The 21465-nt window shown below is 52.4% G+C and overlaps 1 protein-coding gene across 1 annotated transcript; it reads right to left on the reverse strand.

Moving 5' to 3' along the window:
• Nucleotides 1-6266: 6266 nt before the first annotated feature.
• On the reverse strand, nt 6267-21124 carry LOC149427686 (uncharacterized). The gene is given in 8 exon segments (XM_089667774.1): nt 6267-7265; nt 11620-11716; nt 15627-15759; nt 19633-19751; nt 20325-20452; nt 20590-20653; nt 20814-21049; nt 21052-21124. Coding segments are annotated over 8 exon segments (882 nt in total). The 5' UTR covers nt 21110-21124; the 3' UTR covers nt 6267-7218.
• Nucleotides 21125-21465: the final 341 nt, after the last annotated feature.

The raw sequence follows: 21465 nt of genomic DNA on the forward strand, positions 1-21465 counted from the left end.
TTCTCCTCACCTATACTCCCTTTCCTTCTCCTCTTCCGTACTCCCCTTCCTTCTCCTCTCCCGTACTCCCCTTCCTTCTCCTCTCCCGTACTCCCCTTCCTTCTCCTCTCCCGTACCCCTCTTCCATCTCCTCTCCCGTACTCCGTTTCCTTCTCCTCACCCGTACTCCCCTTCCTTCTCTCCCGTACTCCCCTTCCTTCTCCTCTCCCATACCCCTCTTCCATCTTCTTTCCCACCCGTACTCCTCTTCCTTCTCCTCTCCCGTACACCCTTTCCTTCGCTCCCGTACCACTCTTCCTTCTCCTCTTCCGTCTTCTCTCCCACACTCCTCTTCCTTCTCCTCTCCCATACTCTTCCATCTCCTCTAATATACTCCTCCTCCTCCTCTTCTGTACCCCTCTTCCTTCTCCTCTCCCGTACTCCCTTTCCTTCTCCTCTCCCGTACTCCCCTTCCTTCTCCTCTCCCGTACCGCTCTTCCTTCTCCTCTCCCGTACTCCCTTTCCTTCTCCTCTCCCGTACTCCCTTTCCTTCTCCTCTCCCGTACTCCCCTTCCTTCTCCTCTCCCGTACTCCCCTTCCTTCTCCTCTCCCGTACTCCCCTTCCTTCTCCTCACCCACACTCTCCTTCCTTCTCCTCTCCTGTACTCCCCTTCCTTCTCCTCTCCCGTACTCCCTTTCCTTCTCCTCTCCCACACTCCCCTTCCTTCTCCTCACCCACACTCCCCTTCCTTCTCCTCTCCCGTACTCCCCTTCCTTCTCCTCTCCCATACCCCTCTTCCATCTTCTTTCCCTCCCGTACTCCTCTTCCTTCTCCTCTCCCGTACTCCCTTTCCTTCTCTCCCGTACCACTCTTCCTTCTCCTCTTCCGTCTTCTCTCCCACACTCCTCTTCCTTCTCCTCTCCCATACTCTTCCATCTCCTCTAATATACTCCTCCTCCTCCTCTTCCGTACCCCTCTTCCTTCTCCTCTCCCGTACTCCCTTTCCTTCTCCTCTCCCGTACTCCCCTTCCTTCTCCTCTCCCGTACTCCCCTTCCTTCTCCTCTCCCGTACTCCCCTTCCTTCTCCTCTCCCGTACTCCCCTTCCTTCTCCTCTCCCATACTCTTCTTCCTTCTCTCCCTTCTTATTTTCCGATGCCAGTTACAATCATCATGTATTTTCCTTGTCTGGGCAGAGCCTGAACCAGTGTTGGTTTGAGCTTGGCGTGCTTTCTCTGGGAGGAGCCTGGGCCAGTGTTGGTTTGAGTTTGGCGCACACTCTCTGGGCGGAGCCTGGACCAGTGTTGGATTGAGTTTGGCGCGCGTTCTCTGGGCGGAGCCTGGACCAGTGTTGGATTGAGTTTGGCGCACACTCTCTGGGTGGAGCCTGGACCAGTGTTGGATTGAGTTTGGCGCACGTTCCTCCGGGCGGAGCCTGGGCCAGTGTTGGTTTGTGTTTTCCACATGTTCTCTGGGCGGAGCCCGGGCCAGTGTTGGTTTGAATTTGGAGCGCTCTGGGCGGAGCCCGGGCCAGTGTTGGTTTGAGTTTGGAGCGCTCTGATCGGAGCCCGGGCCAGTGTTGGATTGAGTTTGGAGCGCTCTGGGCGGAGCCTGGGCCAGTGTTGGATTGAGTTTTTCACGCTTTCTCTGGGCAGAGCTGGGCCAGTGTTGGTCTGAGTTTGGCGCGCGTTCTCTGGGCGGAGCCTGGGCCAGTGTTGGTTTGTTTGGCGCACTTTCTCTGGGCGGAGCCTGGACCAGTGTTGGTTTGAGTTTGGCACACCCTCTCTGGGCAGAGCCTGGGCCAGTGTTGGTTTGAGTTTGGCACACTTTCTCTGGGCAGAGCCTGGGCCAGTGTTGGTTTGAGTTTGGCACACTTTCTCTGGGCAGAGCCTGGGCCAGTGTTGGTTTGAGTTTGGCGCATGTTCTCTGGGCGGAGCCTGGGCCAGTGTTGGATTGAGTTTGGCGCATGATCTCTGGGCGGAGCCTGGGCCAGTGTTGGATTGAGTTTGGCGCACTCTCTCTGGGCGGAGCCTGGGCCAGTGTTGGTTTGAGTTTGGCGCACTCTCTGGGCGGAGCCTGGACCAGTGTTGCTTTGAGTTTGGCTCGCGTTCTCTGGGCGGAGCCTGGACCAGTGTTGCTTTGAGTTTGGCGCACTCTCTGGGCGGAGCCCGGGCCAGTGTTAATCTGAGTTTGGCGCACTCTCTGGGTGGAGCCCGGGCCAGTGTTGCTTTGAGTTTGGCGCACTCTCTCTGGGTGGAGCCCGGGCCAGTGTTGCTTTGAGTTTGGCGCGCGTTCTCTGGGCGGAGCCTGGGCCAGTGTTGGTTTGAGTTTGGCGCACTCTCTCTGGGCGGAGCCCAGGCCAGTGTTGCTTTGAGTTTGGCGCACTCTCTGGGTGGAGCCCGGGCCAGTGTTGATCTGAGTTTGGCGCACTCTCTCTGGGTGGAGCCCGGGCCAGTGTTGATCTGAGTTTGGCGCACTTTCTCTGGGTGGAGCCCGGGCCAGTGTTGCTTTGAGTTTGGCGCGCGTTCTCTGGGCGGAGCCTGGGCCAGTGTTGGTTTGAGTTTGGCGCACTCTCTCTGGGCAGAGCCCAGGCCAGTGTTGCTTTGAGTTTGGCTCGCGTTCTCTGGGCGGAGCCTGGACCAGTGTTGGTTTGAGTTTGGCGCACTCTCTCTGGGCGGAGCCCGGGCCAGTGTTGCTTTGAGTTTGGCGCACTCTCTGGGTGGAGCCCGGGCCAGTGTTGATCTGAGTTTGGCGCACTCTCTCTGGGCGGAGCCCGGGCCAGTGTTGCTTTGAGTTTGGCGCACTCTCTGGGTGGAGCCCGGGCCAGTGTTGATCTGAGTTTGGCGCACTCTCTCTGGGTGGAGCCCGGGCCAGTGTTGGTTTGAGTTTGGAGCGCTCTGGGCGGAGCCTGGGCCAGTGTTGGATTGAGTTTTTCACGCTTTCTCTGGGCAGAGCTGGGCCAGTGTTGGTCTGAGTTTGGCGCGCGTTCTCTGGGCGGAGCCTGGGCCAGTGTTGGTTTGTTTGGCGCACTTTCTCTGGGCGGAGCCTGGACCAGTGTTGGTTTGAGTTTGGCACACCCTCTCTGGGCGGAGCCTGGACCAGTGTTGGTTTGAGTTTGGCGCACTCTCTCTGGGCAGAGCCTGGGCCAGTGTTGCTTTGAGTTTGGCGCACTCTCTGGGTGGAGCCTGGGCCAGTGTTGCTTTGAGTTTGGCGCACTCTCTGGGCAGAGCCCAGGCCAGTGTTGCTTTGAGTTTGGCGCGCGTTCTCTGGGTGGAGCCTGGGCCAGTGTTGGATTGAGTTTGGCGCACTCTCTGGGTGGAGCCTGGGCCAGTGTTGGTTTGAGTTTGGCGCACTCTCTGGGCAGAGCCCGGGCCAGTGTTGCTTTGAGTTTGGCGCACTCTCTGGGCAGAGCCCAGGCCAGTGTTGCTTTGAGTTTGGCTCGCGTTCTCTGGGCGGAGCCTGGACCAGTGTTGGTTTGAGTTTGGCGCACTCTCTCTGGGCGGAGCCCGGGCCAGTGTTGCTTTGAGTTTGGCGCACTCTCTGGGTGGAGCCCGGGCCAGTGTTGATCTGAATTTGGCGCACTCTCTCTGGGTGGAGCCCGGGCCAGTGTTGCTTTGAGTTTGGCGCACTCTCTCTGGGCGGAGCCCGGGCCAGTGTTGCTTTGAGTTTGGCGCACTCTCTGGGTGGAGCCCGGGCCAGTGTTGATCTGAGTTTGGCGCACTCTCTCTGGGTGGAGCCTGGACCAGTGTTGGTTTGAGTTTGGCGCACTCTCTCTGGGTGGAGCCTGGTCCAGTGTTGCTTTGAGTTTGGCGCACTCTCTGGGCAGAGCCCGGGCCAGTGTTGCTTTGAGTTTGGCGCGCGTTTTCTGGGTGGAGCCTGGGCCAGTGTTGGATTGAGTTTGGCGCACTCTCTGGGTGGAGCCTGGGCCAGTGTTGGTTTGAGTTTGGCGCACTCTCTCTGGGTGGAGCCTGGGCCAGTGTTGGATTGAGTTTGGCGCACTCTCTGGGTGGAGCCTGGGCCAGTGTTGGTTTGAGTTTGGCGCACTCTCTGGGCAGAGCCTGGGCCAGTGTTGGATTGAGTTTGGCGCACTCTCTGGGTGGAGCCTGGGCCAGTGTTGGTTTGAGTTTGGCGCACTCTCTCTGGGTGGAGCCTGGTCCAGTGTTGCTTTGAGTTTGGCGCACTCTCTGGGCAGAGCCCGGGCCAGTGTTGCTTTGAGTTTGGCGCGCGTTTTCTGGGTGGAGCCTGGGCCAGTGTTGGATTGAGTTTGGCGCACTCTCTGGGCAGAGCCCGGGCCAGTGTTGGATTGAGTTTGGCGCACTCTCTGGGTGGAGCCTGGGCCAGTGTTGGTTTGAGTTTGGCGCACTCTCTGGGCAGAGCCCGGGCCAGTGTTGCTTTGAGTTTGGCGCGTGTTCTTTGGGCGGAGCCTGGACCAGTGTTGGATTGAGTTTGGTGCACTCTCTGGGCGGAGCCTGGGCCAGTGTTGGTTTGAGTTTGGCGCACTCTCTGGGCGGAGCCCGGGCCAGTGTTGCTTTGAGTTTGGCACGCGTTCTCTGGGTGGAGCCTGGACCAGTGTTGGTTTGAGTTTGGCGCACTTTGCTCGCAGTTCAACAATCGCTGTCATTTGGGATTCTTCACACATTTCAGTGAACGGGCCGCGGCATGTTGTGGTCAGAGATCACAGGAGACGGGTGGAAAGAATGAGGATGGGAATTGTGTCATGTATGGGACTGGAGCCAGCACGAGCAATTCTGAGATCTGCTACCATCTGCGTGTGCCAAGCCCAATTCTGATCCCCCTCCCCCGAGCGCCTTGATGTGGCAGATCTGTGTCTGTCCTTCACAGGCCCTCATTGTCCCCATCACCAGCGAGCTGCTCTATTAACAATGGTCTCATAGACATGGCTGCAAGTGTTGTGGGTGGGGGGGGTCCTGACCTTGGCCTCTGGGTCAGCATCTCATCAATGGGGCCCTGACAGGTCCTCTTCCTACAACGTGGGGGAAATGCTCTGCATGGGGTTGGCTTAATACAGGCATGGGGGAATACAGAATGTTGTATATAACTGCTGCAGGTACAACATCGATTACCGGCTCTTCGGGAGGGTCTAGGACAAGGACAACAGATATGGAAAAATAGACGAATAGAATGAAGTCAAATGTGTGCCCGCTCCAGAATCGTCCGTACTGAACATCACAAACAATGCTGGAGAAATGTCTTCATGTGTAGTATGTACAGGAGAGGAGGGAAGAGGGTATAAAGTACGGACACAATGAGGACAGATGGGATGGACGGGCTGGGGACAGACGGGATGGACGGGCTGGGGACAGACGGGATGGACGGGCTGGGGACAGACGGGATGGACGGGCTGGGGACAGACGGGATGGACGGGCTGGGGACAGACGGGATGGAGGCATTAGGGATAGATTGGGTAGACAAATTGGATGGACACATTGGGGACATATTGGTGGATGGACGGGCTGGGGACAGACAGGATGGAGGCATTAGGGATAGATTGGGTAGACAAATTGGATGGACACATTGGGGACAGATTGGTGGATGGACGGGCTGGGGACAGACAGGATGGAGGCATTAGGGATAGATTGGGTAGACAAATTGGATGGACACATTGGGGACAGATTGGCAGGACAGGCTGGGGATAGATTAGGTAGACACATTGGGGACATATTGGTGGATGGACAGGCTGGGAACAGGTTGGATTGACACATTGGGGACAGATTGAAGGGACAGACTAGATGGACACACTGGGTACAGACTGAATAGACAGACTGCAGATAGATTGGATGGACACATTGTAGATAGATTGGATGGACACATTGGGGACAAATTGGTGGATGGACACATTGGGGACAGATTGGTGGATGGACACATTGGGGACAGATTGGTGGATGGACACATTGGGGACAGATTGGTGGATGGACACATTGGGGACAGATTGGTGGATGGACACATTGGGGACAGATTGGTGGATGGACAGACTGGGGACAGATTGGTGGATGGACACATTGGGGACAGATTGGTGGATGGACAGACTGGGGACAGATTGGTGGATGGACAGACTGGGGACAGATGGGATGGACAGACTGGGGACAGATTGGATGGAGACATTGCAGAAATATTGGATGGAGGAGGGGGAGGTAGGAGACACGGGACACTATTACGGGGAATGGAGGAGGGGGAGGTAGGAGACACTATTACGGGGAATGGAGGAGGTAGGAGACAGGGGACACTATTACGGGGAGTGGAGGAGGGGTAGGAGACACGGGACACTGGTGGTGAATAAATTATCTTTTATTGAGGGAAAACTGCCATTTTGGATTTGATGACACACCGACGGTCACTTTATCGATCTGTAAGTTCCATGAATATCAATCCCTACAGACAATCCAATCAGAATATTCGCATTGGACGGCTGCCGTGTAACGGTCTCATTGTCTGTGGCTGGAATAACCGATTGTGGGGCCTGGAAGCTACCACCATGATGATCTCTTCCTGGAAGTCTCCACCATGATGATCTCTTCCTGGAGGTTTCCACCATGATGTTCTCATCCTGGAAGTCTCCACCATGATGATCTCTTCCTGGAAGTCTCCACCATGATGATCTCTTCCTGGAAGTTTCCACCATGATGATCTCTTCCTGGAGGTTTCCACCATGATGATCTCTTCCTGGAAGTTTCCACCATGATGATCTCTTCCTGGAGGTTTCCACCATGATGATCTCTTCCTGGAAGTTTCCACCATGATGATCTCTTCCTGGAAGTTTCCACCATGATGATCTCTTCCTGGAGGTTTCCACCATGATGATCTCTTCCTGGAGGTTTCCACCATGATGATCTCTTCCTGGAGGTTTCCACCATGATGATCTCTTCCTGGAGGTTTCCACCATGATGATCTCTTCCTGGAGGTTTCCACCATGATGATCTCTGCCTGGAAGTTTCCACCATGATGATCTCTTCCTGGAGGTTTCCACCATGATGATCTCTTCCTGGAGGTTTCCACCATGATGATCTCTTCCTGGAGGTTTCCACCATGATGATCTCTTCCTGGAGGTTTCCACCATGATGATCTCTTCCTGGAGGTTTCCACCATGATGATCTCTTCCTGGAGGTTTCCACCATGATGATCTCTGCCTGGAAGTTTCCACTATGATGATCTCTTCCTTTTCTGCTGTTCCTTGAATTCAGAGAACCGTCTTCTTTTCCATGACTGACACATCTCCGTCCAATCAGAGCGGGGCGTGCAGCAACTCCACATACCTTGTGTAGAACTTCTCTGCAGCAAAAGAGAAGAGTTGGAGGAATGATAAGATTTTTGTACTCACTGTAAGATTTATTTCATAAAGTCAATTGAGAGACACAGGAATTCACAAACAGGTTATGGCGCCGGCTCCAGGAGTCTGCGGCTCTGGAAAACAAGAGTTTTGTAACCCTGTATCGCCCCTCCTCCTCCCAGTTTTGTGAAGAAGCAAAACTAAGGCCAAAAAAAAAAAAAAACCCACTGCAGAGGGGTGGGACCCATGTCTCCAATGGACTTAAAAAAATTTAATTTTATTTATAGTAAAAACACAAACATTTTAACCTCTCATGTCCATTGATGGACACGTGACTTCAGAAACAGTCCGAATGTCCAGAAGTCCATTCGGCAGCTCAGGACTACCTGAAGGATCAACATCTGAATCTGAAGCCGGCCCCTGCAAGACAGGAGAAGATGCCAATGACCAACAGAAGGCAAGAAGGTCAAGCTTGTGCTCAAGACCTTGACGGAAGGCATCACTGCCAAGAAGAGTGACACCGGAGGAACTCTGAGCCTCATCCAGCAACCCACCAAACACAGGTAGAACAACTACCTGATGTGTGAGAAATAGACCAACAATGTGGTCAACAACAAAAAACATGGGGCAAAACACTAGGAGAACAGGTCCCTAGAGGGAGCTCTGGACATAAAGAAGTCCATGAGAGAAGACCAGCCAGTCTACATGTGAAAGCCCAAGCCTTACATTTCCAGGTAAGGAAGGACCAAGGGAAAAAAAAAAAACACAAGAGGTTTCCTGGCCAGGCAATCAGTCTTACAAAAGGAGATATCCATGAAATGATGAAGCCCTAACCGAGTATGATCCCATCAGGATAGCCAAGTGACCCCTGGGACTGGTGGAGGACAACCCCAAAGTCAGCCTGACTAAAAATGGAGGTAGGATGCATGAGAAGTACCCCTACGATGGTAGGCAGGGATAAGGGGTATGCTGTAACTCAAGACTGGTGCAAGAAGAGAAAATCCCATCCACTTTAACACCCCAGAGTGTGTAAGGGGCCTCACACGGGACTCTGCAAGACCTCCCTAACCTGATGCACAGAACATGGTGCTAAGGATTCCCTGACCCATGCTGATCCAGCAAAGTACCTGGAGTGAGGGACAGGAACCTTGGCCATACTGCTAAGAACTTCCACCTGGTTAAGGGCAGAACTGAGGAAAGGATCTGGAAGAACTCATCTCCAGGTGATCGAGTCCCATAAAGGTTTCCAAATGTGCTCTATCCCCAACAGGGGGTACCTCCAGCAGGGTCCCAGCATGTTCTGCCTGCTGACAAGACAGTGGAGCACAGATCCTTTACAGGGACAATTTCTTTCCATGTAGGAGATGAGGAGCACCCTGATGCGTAAACCTGTCCCTTCAGTGCAGAGGCCACCCTATGCGGAGAGCCAGATGCCAATGGATTGTCTCTATTTAAGGCAAAGGATATAGAATTCTTCTGTGGAAGGAACTGGGAGCCCCTACTGGATACAACTGCAGAAGCAGAGTGCCCACTTGGACAGGGACAAGGGAGCGCAAGGAACCCAGGAAGAACTGGTAAGACACACTGCTTTGTGCCGTAGCACAGAAAAGATAGTGAGAGACGAAACTGAAGAGGTGCCGGACACAAGGGGTAAGCCTGTGGGCTAAAAAGGGTGTTCTGACCACACAAATGCTCACGTTAACCATCCTGTGGATGATGTTGGTGCTCGGTCTGTCAGCCTGAACCCTTACTGCAGTAAAGCCAACAATGGTGAGAATTTTGAAAAGGCGCCCAATGATGTAAATATCGAGGTAGTTCGATGTTTCTGCCCACATTGGCCTTACTCAAAAGTGGGCCTTTATAGACTCAGCTAATTAACAACGTAATCGCAGGTCTGGAAGGCACCGCAATGCAAAGCCCAGTGCCTAGAAGTCACATTCCGGGTTATGCTGTGGAAGCAGAGATCTGGTAGCGGTCTTCACAATTCAGTGTACTCCTGGAATCAGAGCTACAACACACACTTACATCAACAGTGGTCACCCAATGGGAAGATGGCGGACATGAAACACCCAGTAGAATACACAGTGGCAGCCATGAAGCAAGAGGGGGAGCATGGACCTCAAAGCCCTGCTTATTTGAATTATGGTAGCTCCATAATGGCTCCACAACCTACCCCCTGGGTTGATTTGGGTACCTATTCACTCAATTATCTTTCAACATTTTTGAAGGACACACCCTGAGCTGGTTACATGCTCAGCATATGCTTACCAAATGATCTTCAAATGTCTACTTCTTTTATGTCCATCAGATGTCCACCGCCTTATTAAGTCTACCAAAATGTCTTCTACATTCACCAAATGTCCACAGCCTTAACATATCCACCAAATGTCTTTTTCTCCTTCTGTGTTCACCAAATGTCCATCGTCTTATGTCTACCACATCTACCTCTCCTATGTTCACAAAATGTCCATCGCCTTATGTCTACCACATCTACCTCTATGTTCACCAAATGTCCATCGTCTTATGTCTACCACATCTACCTCTCCTATGTTCACAAAATGTCCATCGCCTTATGTCTACCACATCTACCTCTCCTATGTTCACCAAATGTCCATCGTCTTATGTCTACCACATCTACCTCTCCTATGTTCACAAAATGTCCATCGTCTTATGTCTACCACATCTACCTCTCCTATGTTCACCAAATGTCCATCGTCTTATGTCTACCACATCTACCTCTCCTATGTTCACAAAATGTCCATCGTCTTATGTCTACCACATCTACCTCTATGTTCACAAAATGTCCATCGCCTTATGTCTACCAAATGTTTACTTCACCTTCCTTGTTCACCAAATCTCCACCACCTTATGTCTGCCAAATGTCTACTTCTGTGTTCACCAAATGTCCATCGCCTTATGTCTACCACATCTACCTCTATGTTCACAAAATGTCCATCGTCTTATGTCTACCACATCTACCTCTCCTATGTTCACCAAATGTCCATCGTCTTATGTCTACCACATCTACCTCTCCTATGTTCACAAAATGTCCATCGTCTTATGTCTACCACATCTACCTCTATGTTCACAAAATGTCCATCGCCTTATGTCTACCAAATGTTTACTTCACCTTCCTTGTTCACCAAATCTCCACCACCTTATGTCTGCCAAATGTCTACTTCTGTGTTCACCAAATGTCCATCGCCTTATGTCTACCACATCTACCTCTATGTTCACAAAATGTCCATCGTCTTATGTCTACCAAATGTTTACTTCACCTTCCTTGTTCACCAAACCTCCACCACGTTAGGTCTACCAAATATCTACTTTTTCTATGTTCACCAAACATCCACTACCTTAATAGGTCTACCAAATGTCTACTTCTTCTACGTTCACCAAACGTCCACCACCTTATTATGTCTACCAAAAGTCTACTATGTTCATCAAATGTCCACTACCTTAGGTCTACCAAATGTTTACTTCACCTTCCTTGTTCACCAAAGCTCCACCACGTTAGGTCTACCAAATGTCTACTTTTTCTATGTTCACCGAACATCCACTGCCTTAACAGGTCTACCAAATGCCTAATTCTTCTACATTTGCCAAACATTCACCACCTTAATATGTCTACCAAATGTCTACTTCTTCTATGTTCACCAAACGTCTACTTCTATGTTCATCAAATGTCCACTACCTTAGAAGGAGAAGTAGACATTTGGTAGACCTAAGGTAGTGGACATCTGATGAACATAGAAGTAGACTTTTGGTGTACATAGAAGAAGTAGACATTTGGTAGACATATTAAGGTGGTGGACGTTTGGTGAACATAGAAGGAGAAGTAGACATTTGGTAGACCTAAGGTAGTGGACATCTGATGAACATAGAAGTAGACTTTTGGTGTACATAGAAGAAGTAGACATTTGGTAGACATATTAAGGTGGTGGACGTTTGGTGAACATAGAAGGAGAAGTAGACATTTGGTAGACCTATGTTCACCGCCTTATGTCCACCAAACGTCTACTTCTATGTACACCAAATGTCCACCGCCACCAAACGTCTTCTGTGTTTCTTTTTTTTGTGTTCTGTAACACTCAATGAAAATTATAATAGTTAAATAAAAAGAAAACAAAATGTAGCCGCCATTTCTTTGGACCTGGAAGCTGCAATAGATGATATTTCAGTCCTTGGGCTTCAACACTCTTAGAGGCCCTGAAATGGGATAAAACGGGTCACACAGTCCACCAACAAGGCAGATGATGAGCACATGTGAGAAATGATGTCCATTATTCTCCCCATCACCTAAAGTCATGCTTTAGGAGGACTGGACCTGGCCCCTTCTCCACTCCGTAGAGGTACCTGTGTCAGGCTGGACGTGTCCTCTCCGCATCAGGAAGTCCAGGATCACCAGGGCACAGTTGGGTTTGAACTCCTCTGTGGCAATGGCTTCCCTCACCTGAAACATGAAGACAATCTCCTTAAGACAACAAGAAACACAAAACTGTTCTAAGATCCCTTCCAAGTCCTGCTAAACCTGCAAAGGCCTACCTGCTTCTGTTCTGTAGATACGGAGACAGGTCAACTTGCACAGTCCCCGTGCTGTCATAGGAGAAACACTCGCCCAGCAGGACTCAATTTAGATCTCTACATAACAGGTTGGACTTAGCTGTCCACTAGACCTGAGATCACGTGTCCTCCTAACTCAATCTGGACAACAACAGTCCATTTTTTTTTTCAAACTTTTTAACTCCAATCAGCTGTGGTTCTGGTCATTCCCTGCCCCATGTAAAAAAAGGGGCAGGGTCCTGATGATGTCAGTGCCCTTATATGGACACAAGCCCATATTTAGTGTGGGCGGAGATTGGCCTGGCCTGCAGAAGTTGAGTCCATCTCTATTGTTTCCCTTCCCCCAGCTGCTTATATTTACAGTCGGTTAGCTGCCCCCCCCTTGTAGGATTCAGGTGGTTCTGATAGAACATACACAGGGATGAGGACTGAGGATCTTCCCTTCTGCACCCACTGGGGACCAGACATTAGCTTCTGTGATGTTCGCTGTGCAGCCCCTAGGGGTCCAAACCTCAGAGTGAGATCTTCACTGTGCAGCCCCTAGTGGTCCAAACATCTATATCTGAGATCTTCACTGTGCAGTCCCTAGTGGTCCAAACATCTATATCTGAGATCTTCACTGTGCAGCCCCTAGTGGTCCAAACATCTATATCTGAGATCTTCACTGTGCAGCCCCTAGTGGTCCAAACATCTATATCTGAGATCTTCACTGTGCAGCCCCTAGTGGTCCAAACATCTATATCTGAGATCTTCACTGTGCAGCCCCTAGTGGTCCAAACCTCAGAGTGAGATCTTCACTGTGCAGCCCCTAGTGGTCCAAACATCTATATCTGAGATCTTCACTGTGCAGTCCCTAGTGGTCCAAACATCTATATCTGAGATCTTCACTGTGCAGCCCCTAGTGGTCCAAACATCTATATCTGAGATCTTCACTGTGCAGCCCCTAGTGGTCCAAACACCTATATCTGAGATCTTCACTGTGCAGCCCCTAGTGGTCCAAACCTCTATATCTGAGATCTTCACTGTGCAGCCCCTAGTGGTCCAAACATCTATATCTGAGATCTTCACTGTGCAGCCCCTAGTGGTCCAAACGTCTATATCTGAGATCTTCACTGTGCAGTCCCTAGTGGTCCAAACGTCTATATCTGAGATCTTCACTGTGCAGCCCCTTGTGGTCCAAACCTCTATAGCTGAGATCTTCACTGTGCAGCCCCTAGTGGTCCAAACATCTATATCTGAGATCTTCACTGTGCAGCCCCTAGTGGTCCAAACACCTATATCTGAGATCTTCACTGTGCAGCCCCTAGTGGTCCAAACCTCTATATCTGAGATCTTCACTGTGCAGCCCCTAGTGGTCCAAACATCTATATCTGAGATCTTCACTGTGCAGCCCCTAGTGGTCCAAACGTCTATATCTGAGATCTTCACTGTGCAGTCCCTAGTGGTCCAAACGTCTATATCTGAGATCTTCACTGTGCAGCCCCTTGTGGTCCAAACCTCTATATCTGAGATCTTCACTGTGCAGCCCCTAGTGGTCCAAACATCTATATCTGAGATCTTCACTGTGCAGCCCCTAGTGGTCCAAACATCCATATCTGAGATCTTCACTGTGCAGCCCCTAGTGGTCCAAACATCTATATCTGAGATATTCACTGTGCAGCCCCTAGTGGTCCAAACCTCTATATCTGAGATATTCACTGTGCAGCCCCTAGTGGTCCAAACATCTATATCTGAGATCTTCATTGTGCAGCCCCTAGTGGTCCAAACATGTATATCTGAGATCTTCCCTGTGCAGCCCCTAGTGGTCCAAACCTCTATATCTGAGATCTTCTCTGTGCAGCCCCTAGTGGTCCAAACATCCATATCTGAGATCTTCACTGTGCAGCCCCTAGTGGTCCAAACATCTATATCTGAGATCTTCACTGTGCAGCCCCTAGTGGTCCAAACATCTATATCTGAGATCTTCACTGTGCAGCCCCTAGTGGTCCAAACATCTATATCTGAGATCTTCACTGTGCAGCCCCTAGTGGTCCAAACATCTATATCTGAGATCTTCACTGTGCAGCCCCTAGTGGTCCAAACATCTATATCTGAGATCTTCACTGTGCAGCCCCTAGTAGTCCAAACATCTATATCTGAGATCTTCACTGTGCAGCCCCTAGTGGTCCAAACATCTATATCTGAGATCTTCACTGTGCAGCCCCTAGTGGTCCAAACATCTATATCTGAGATCTTCACTGTGCAGCCCCTAGTGGTCCAAACATCTATATCTGAGATCTTCACTGTGCAGCCCCTAGTGGTCCAAACATCTATATCTGAGATCTTCACTGTGCAGCCCCTAGTGGTCCAAACATCTATATCTGAGATCTTCACTGTGCAGCCCCTAGTGGTCCAAACATCTATATCTGAGATCTTCACTGTGCAGCCCCTAGTGGTCCAAACATCTATATCTGAGATCTTCATTGTGCAGCCCCTAGTGGTCCAAACATCTATATCTGAGATCTTCATTGTGCAGCCCCTAGTAGTCCAAACATCTATATCTGAGATCTTCATTGTGCAGCCCCTAGTGGTCCAAACATCTATATCTGAGATCTTCCCTGTGCAGCCCCTAGTGGTCCAAACCTCTGTATCTGAGATCTTCCCTGTGCAGCCCCTAGTGGTCCAAACCTCTGTATCTGAGATCTTCACTGTGCAGCCCACTGGGGTCCAAACATTGATCTCAGAGACCTTGACTATCTAGTCCACTGAGGTCCTAACATCTGCCTCTTGACATCTTCACATCGCAGCCTACAAGGGTCCAAACATCTGGTTCTGAGATCTTCACCCCTGTGGGCTACACAGTGAAGATCTCAGACTGATGTTTGGACCTCTGTGGGCTGCACAGTGAAGATCTGAGAGAGCAACGTTTGGACCCCTGTGGGCTACACAGTGGTCACCAAGATCTTCACTGTGCAGCCCACAGGGGTCCAAACATCGGTCTTTGTGATGTTCACTGTGCAGCCTACAAGGGTCCAAATATCTGGTTCTGAGATCTTCACCCCTGTGGGCTGCACACTGGAGATCTTCGTGACCAATATTTGGACCCCTGTGGCCTGCACAGTGAAGATCTTGGTGACCGATGTTTGGAACCCTGTGGGCTACACATTGGTCACCAAGATCTTCACTGTGCAGCCCACTGGGGTCCAAACATCGGTCGCTAAGATCTCCAGTGTGCAGCCCACTGGGGTCCAAACATCGATCTCTGAGATCTTCACTGTGCAGGCCACAGGGGTCCAAATATTGGTCACTAAGATCTCCAGTGTCCAGCCCACAGGGGTCCAAATATTGGTCACTAAGATCTCCAGTGTCCAGCCCACAGGGGTTCAAATATTGGTCACTAAGATCTCCAGAGTACAGCCCACAGGGGTCCAAATATCGGCTGTTGCTGAACTCTCATGGCCAGGCAGAAGTTGCATGGTCTTGCTGGCTCTTCTTCCACACATGCCCACCCCAATCTCTAGTCCCTCCCATGAAGAGCCCGTCTAAGGTGCGCTCCAACAGCCTCTGTAGGAATGAATGGAGAGAAAGATGAGTCCAGCTGGGAGATGGTGAATATTTGGACCGTCGGGCTACACGGTGCAGATCTTAGGGGAGCAAGACAGGTCAATATTAGACCTTCCACATTTAATGGAGAAGTCAATGTTCTCTGCAGGTCGCCATGGTTACCACGAAACGCTAATTTGCTTCTCGTTACCTTGATAAAAGTGATGTAAGAGATAGGCCCCTCCCCCCAGGAACCACCATCATTCCCCACCACTCACCTTCTCCAATGGCCACAAGAAGAACTCCTGCACCTCTCCGTCCCCCACGATTGGCTGGAAGGACTCTGGAACCTCCAGGTCAAAGACAAACTGACACTCCAGGTAGATCCCCTCCCCCTTCTCATAGGCATAGCTGCAATATCGAGAGAATATCGCCATATCAGGACAATCACCAGCATGGTCCACCATACACATCCCAATCTCACCAGCATGGCCCACCATACACATCCTGGTCTGTGCAATCACCAGCATGGTCCAACATACACATCCTGGTCTGTACAATCACCAGCATGGTCCACCATACACATCCCAATCTCACCAGCATGGCCCACCATACACATCCCGGTCTGTACAATCACCAGCATGGTCCACCATACACATCCCAGTCTCACCAGCATGGAGCACCATACACATCCCAGTCTCAGTCTCACCAGCATGGAGCACCATACACATCCCAGTCTCAGTCTCACCAGCATGGACCACCATACACATCCCAGTCTCACCAGCATGGACCACCATACACATCCCAGTCTCCCCAGCATGGACCACCATACACATTCCAGTCTCACCAGCATGGTCCACCATACACATCCTGGTCTGTACAATCACCAGCATGGTCCACCATACACATCCCAGTCTCACCAGCATGGTCCACCATACACATCCCAGTCTCACCAGCATGGTCCACCATACACATCCCAGTCTCACCAGCATGGTCCACCATACACATCCCAGTCTCACCAGCATGGTCCACCATACACATCCCAGTCTGTACAATCACCAGCATGGAGCCCCATACACATCCCAGTCTGTACAATCACCAGCATGGAGCACCATACACATCCCAGTCTGTACAATCACCAGCATGGACCACCATTCACATCCCAGTCTCACCAGCATGGTCCACCATACACATCCCAGTCTCACCAGCATGGTCCACCATACACATCCCAATCTCACCAGCATGGTCCACCATACACATCCCAGTCTCACCAGCATGGTCCACCATACACATCCCAATCTCACCAGCATGGTCCACCATACACATCCCAATCTCACCAGCATGGACTATACACATCCCAGTCTCACCAGCATGGACTATACACATCCCAATCTCACCAGCATGGAGAACCATACACATCCCAGTCTCACCAGCATGGAGCACCATACACATCCCAGTCTCACCAGCATGGTCCACCATACACATCCCAATCTCACCAGCATGGTCCACCATACACATCCCAGTCTCACCAGCATGGTCCACCATACATATCCCAGTCTCACCAGCATGGAGCACCATGCACATCCCAGTCTCACCAGCATGGTCCACCATACAAATCCCAGTCTCACCAGCATGGTCCACCATACACATCCCAGTCTCACCAGCATGGTCCACCATACACATCCCAGTCTCACCAGCATGGTCCACCATACAAATCCCAGTCTCACCAGCATGGTCCACCATACACATCCCAGTCTCACCAGCATGGTCCACCATACACATCCCAGTCTCAGTCTCACCAGCATGGTCCACCATACACATCCCAGTCTCAGTCTCACCAGCATGGACCACCATACACATCCCAGTCTCAGTCTCACCAGCATGGTCCACCATACACATCCCAGTCTCAGTCTCACCAGCATGGTCCACCATACACATCCCAGTCTCAGTCTCACCAGCATGGACCACCATACACATCTCAGTCTCACCAGCATGGACCACCATACACATCCCAGTCTCACCAGCATGGACCACCATACACATCCCAGTCTCACCAGCATGGACCACCATACACATCCCAGTCTCACCAGCATGGAGCACCATACACATCCCAGTCTCACCAGCATGGAGCACCATACACATCCCAGTCTCACCAGCATGGACTATACACACCCCAGTCCGTACAATCTGAGGTCAAGCCAACCTATACAATCGATTCACTTTGCATACAATCAGGTCCTTGCAATTGTATGGACTGTCCATGGTCAGAACCGTGACAGGGGTAAGACACTGGGGTCCAAACACAGCTCTCCAAGATCTTCTTCCAACTTCAAAATCAGTCCTCACTGACCTCTGTAGCTGCACATATTCTGGAGAAATTCATCCTCAAAAGTTCACAGGGGAACCGCTGACGTCCTGCAAGCTGGGTATCAGCACTCTGCCTTCCCTTCTCCCTGCCCTCCCACTCTAACCCCTTTACAGATTGGAAGGCAGGCCAGGCACCCTCTTCTGGGAGGTGGGGCTTAGCTGCTGATTTACTCCTGGGAGGCGGGGCTTAGCTGATTTACTCCTGGGAGGCGGGGCTTAGCTGCTGATTTACTCCTGGGAGGCAGGGCTTAGCTGCTGATTTACTCCTGGGAGGTGGGGCTTAGCTGCTGATTTACTCCTGGGAGGTGGGGCTTAGCTGCTGATTTACTCCTGGGAGGCGGGGCTGAGATGCTGAATCATTGAAGTGCAGCAGGGGGAGCTGGGCCGCCGGGTCCCTGCTGGGAGGGGGGTGCTGAGCCGGTGAGTCCCTGCTGGGAGGGGGGAGCTGAGCCGGTGAGTCCCTGCTGGGAGGGGGGAGCTGAGCCGGTGAGTCCCCGCTGGGAGGGGGGAGCTGAGCTGCTGGTTTCCTGCTGGGAGGGGGGAGCTGAGCTGCTGGTTTCCTGCTGGGAGGGGGGAGCTGAGCTGCTGGTTTCCTGCTGGGAGGGGGGAGCTGAGGGTTTCCTGCTGGGAGGGGGGTGCTGGGCCGGTGAGTCCCCGCTGGGTGGGGGGAGCTGGGCCGGTGAGTCCCCGCTGGGAGGGGGGAGCTGGGCTGCCGAGATCCTCTTCTATGGACTTTCCTTCCAGTTTCCTCTTCAGCGGCATGGAGGAGGATGATCGCAGAGGATGAGGATGATCCCGGCACGGAGGAGGAGGATGATCCCGGCACGGAGGAGGATAATCGCAGAGGATGATCCCGGCACGGAGGAGAAGGATGATCCCGGCACGAAGGAGAAGGATGATCGCAGAGGATGAGGATGATCCCGACACGGAGGACGATAATCGCAGAGGATGAGGATGATCCCGGCACGGAGGAGGATGATCCCGGCACGGAGGAGAAGGATGATCCCGGCACGGAGGAGGATGATCGCAGAGGATGAGGATGATCCCGGCACGGAGGAGGATGATCCCGGCACGGAGGAGAAGGATGATCCCGGCACGGAGGAGGATGATCGCAGAGTATGAGGATGATCCTGGCACGGAGGAGGATGATCCCGGCACGGAGGAGAAGGATGATCGCAGAGGATAATCCCGGCACGGAGGAGAAGGATGATCGCAGAGGATGATCCCGGCACGGAGGAGGATGATCGCAGAGGATGAGGATGATCCCGGCACGGAGGAGGATGATCCCGGCACGGAGGAGAAGGATGATCGCAGAGGATGATCCCGGCACGGAGGAGAAGGATGATCCCGGCACGGAGGAGGATGATCGCAGAGGATGAGGATGATCCTGGCACGGAGGAGGATGATCCCGGCACGGAGGAGAAGGATGATCGCAGAGGATGATCCCGGCACGGAGGAGAAGGATGATCGCAGAGGATGATCCCGGCACGGAGGAGAAGGATGATCGCAGAGGATGATCCCGGCACGGAGGAGGATGATCGCAGAGGATGAGGATGATCCTGGCACGGAGGAGGATGATCCCGGCACGGAGGAGAAGGATGATCCCGGCACGAAGGAGAAGGATGATCGCAGAGGATGAGGATGATCCCGACACGGAGGACGATAATCGCAGAGGATGAGGATGATCCCGGCACGGAGGAGGATGATCCCGGCACGGAGGAGAAGGATGATCCCGGCACGGAGGAGAAGGATGATCGCAGAGGATGAGGATGATCCCGGCACGGAGGAGGATGATCCCGGCACGGAGGAGGATGATCCCAAAGTACACCTGGCACTGTACCGGGGATTTCATTGGGTGAACAATGATCAGAATACCCCTCCCCCCCCATGTATCCCTGGAGTGCTGGTGTCACTCACCTGACTGTCCCGCAGGGCGTGGCTGTGGCCGCAATGGATTCTGGGATACAGGCCTCTTCTTTGCACTCCTTCAGGAGGGTCTCCCACACCCCAGAGCCGGCAGAGATCCCCCCCGCTGCCTGGAAACACAACCAATGGGAGTCACCGTGTGGTCGATGGAAGTGTGGTCACATGTAGTGAGCTGCAATGGCGCCCCCCCCAGGTCTTCTACTTACCTGCACCATTTCCATCAAGATCTTCCCTCTAATTCTTCACCGGTGGCCGATTCCTGGGGGGGGGGCATTCCCCTCTACGGGGGGGGGGCCCCAGACGCCATCTTGGAGGAGACAGGACTTGGAGGGGGAGGGGGACTGTATGTGTAAATCCCAGACAAGTGGAGGTAGACGTCAGCCTGACACCAAGGAGACCCCCCAATCAGAGCGAAGGTCAGACAGGTCCTCAGGAATGGCCTGCAGCCAGAATCCAGAGAGGACCTCACATGGTGGGAGGGTAGACTGTGCCGAGGTTCCCCCCACCATCCCAAATCACCAGGAGGGCTGGCTGGAGACGCGGCTCTATTCTCCACCTTCTGGATCTTGGCTGAAATTCTTCGGTCAGAATGAAAGGACGATGTGTACCATCCCCCCCATAATAGCGCCCCCCACCCCTGCCCTCCGCTCACCATACCGCCCCCACCCCCGCCCTCCACTCACCAGATGGTCCAGCTTCCCTGGGTAGGTGGCCTTGGTCAGAGATCGTCTAGCCACCCACAGGAAGAGCTCTCCGCCTTTATATACATAGCCGTTCAAATGGACTCCATACCGGGGGACCCCGAGGAGAGCTGGGGACACAACAAGGGGGGCCCGGTCAGCAACAGGCATACAATACAGTGCTAGACGGGAAGGGGGGGGTATACAGAGAGATACATGGGGGTATACAGTATATACAGGGGTATACATATATGGACACAGCCCTTACGTGTTGCGGCCCGCTCCATGCTGAGAAGGGGAGGATCAGAGAAGAGGCTATTCACATCATAGAGCTGAGGAGACATAACAATGGGAAATGAGGACCACATGGACAGGTGTCTTCTCTATTAATATATGGGGGAGGGGGAAGGGGGATTTGGCATTCTATACAGAATGGTGGTGAAGCTGACTGGTATGGGTGGGATGTCTATGATGGAGAACGATGGCGCTCACCTCACCCCTCCATTCCTGGAGGCACGGGAAGGCGTCCTGACGTTGCAGTGACTCCATCACCTCCTGTACGGCCCGGGTCCTCTCCTGGGGGGAGCGGAGGTGGTCACCGAGCTCCAGATGGGTAGCGGGGTCTCCATGCAGCGTGAACACATTGAAGCTCTGAGACAGAAGCTGAGCCACCGACTGACGTACCCAACCGACCCTCCGGCCCTGGACACAGAACGGCAGACACCCTGCAATGTAGACAGGCTGGGGATCAGAACATGGAGGATGGTGTGCAGACACGAGGAGGCCATCACCCCGCATGCTGACTCTTCGTGAGCGTCGGAGGTCAGAGCACGACTCGGGAACATTTCATACTTCACATCCCACACACGGTCAGATCTTCATGTCAGATTTGGAGTGTTGGGAGGAAAAACGAAAGGTGGATATCGGGACAGAGTGTGCAGAACATCTCCTCCATACATCTCCCTCATACAGCTCATCTCCTCCCATACATCTCCATCTCCCCTGTACATCTCCTCCACGAATCTCCTCCATCTCCCCTATACATCTCCTCCATGCATCTCCTCCATCCATCTCCCCTATACATCTCCTTCACCTCCCCTGTACATCTCCTCCATCTCCCCTGTACATCTCCTCCATACATCTC

Source organism: Staurois parvus, unplaced genomic scaffold, assembly GCF_062004578.1.
Source record: "Staurois parvus isolate SC_StPar_1 unplaced genomic scaffold, SC_StPar_1.0 ptg003582l, whole genome shotgun sequence".
In the NCBI taxonomy this organism is placed as follows: Eukaryota; Metazoa; Chordata; class Amphibia; order Anura; family Ranidae; genus Staurois; species Staurois parvus.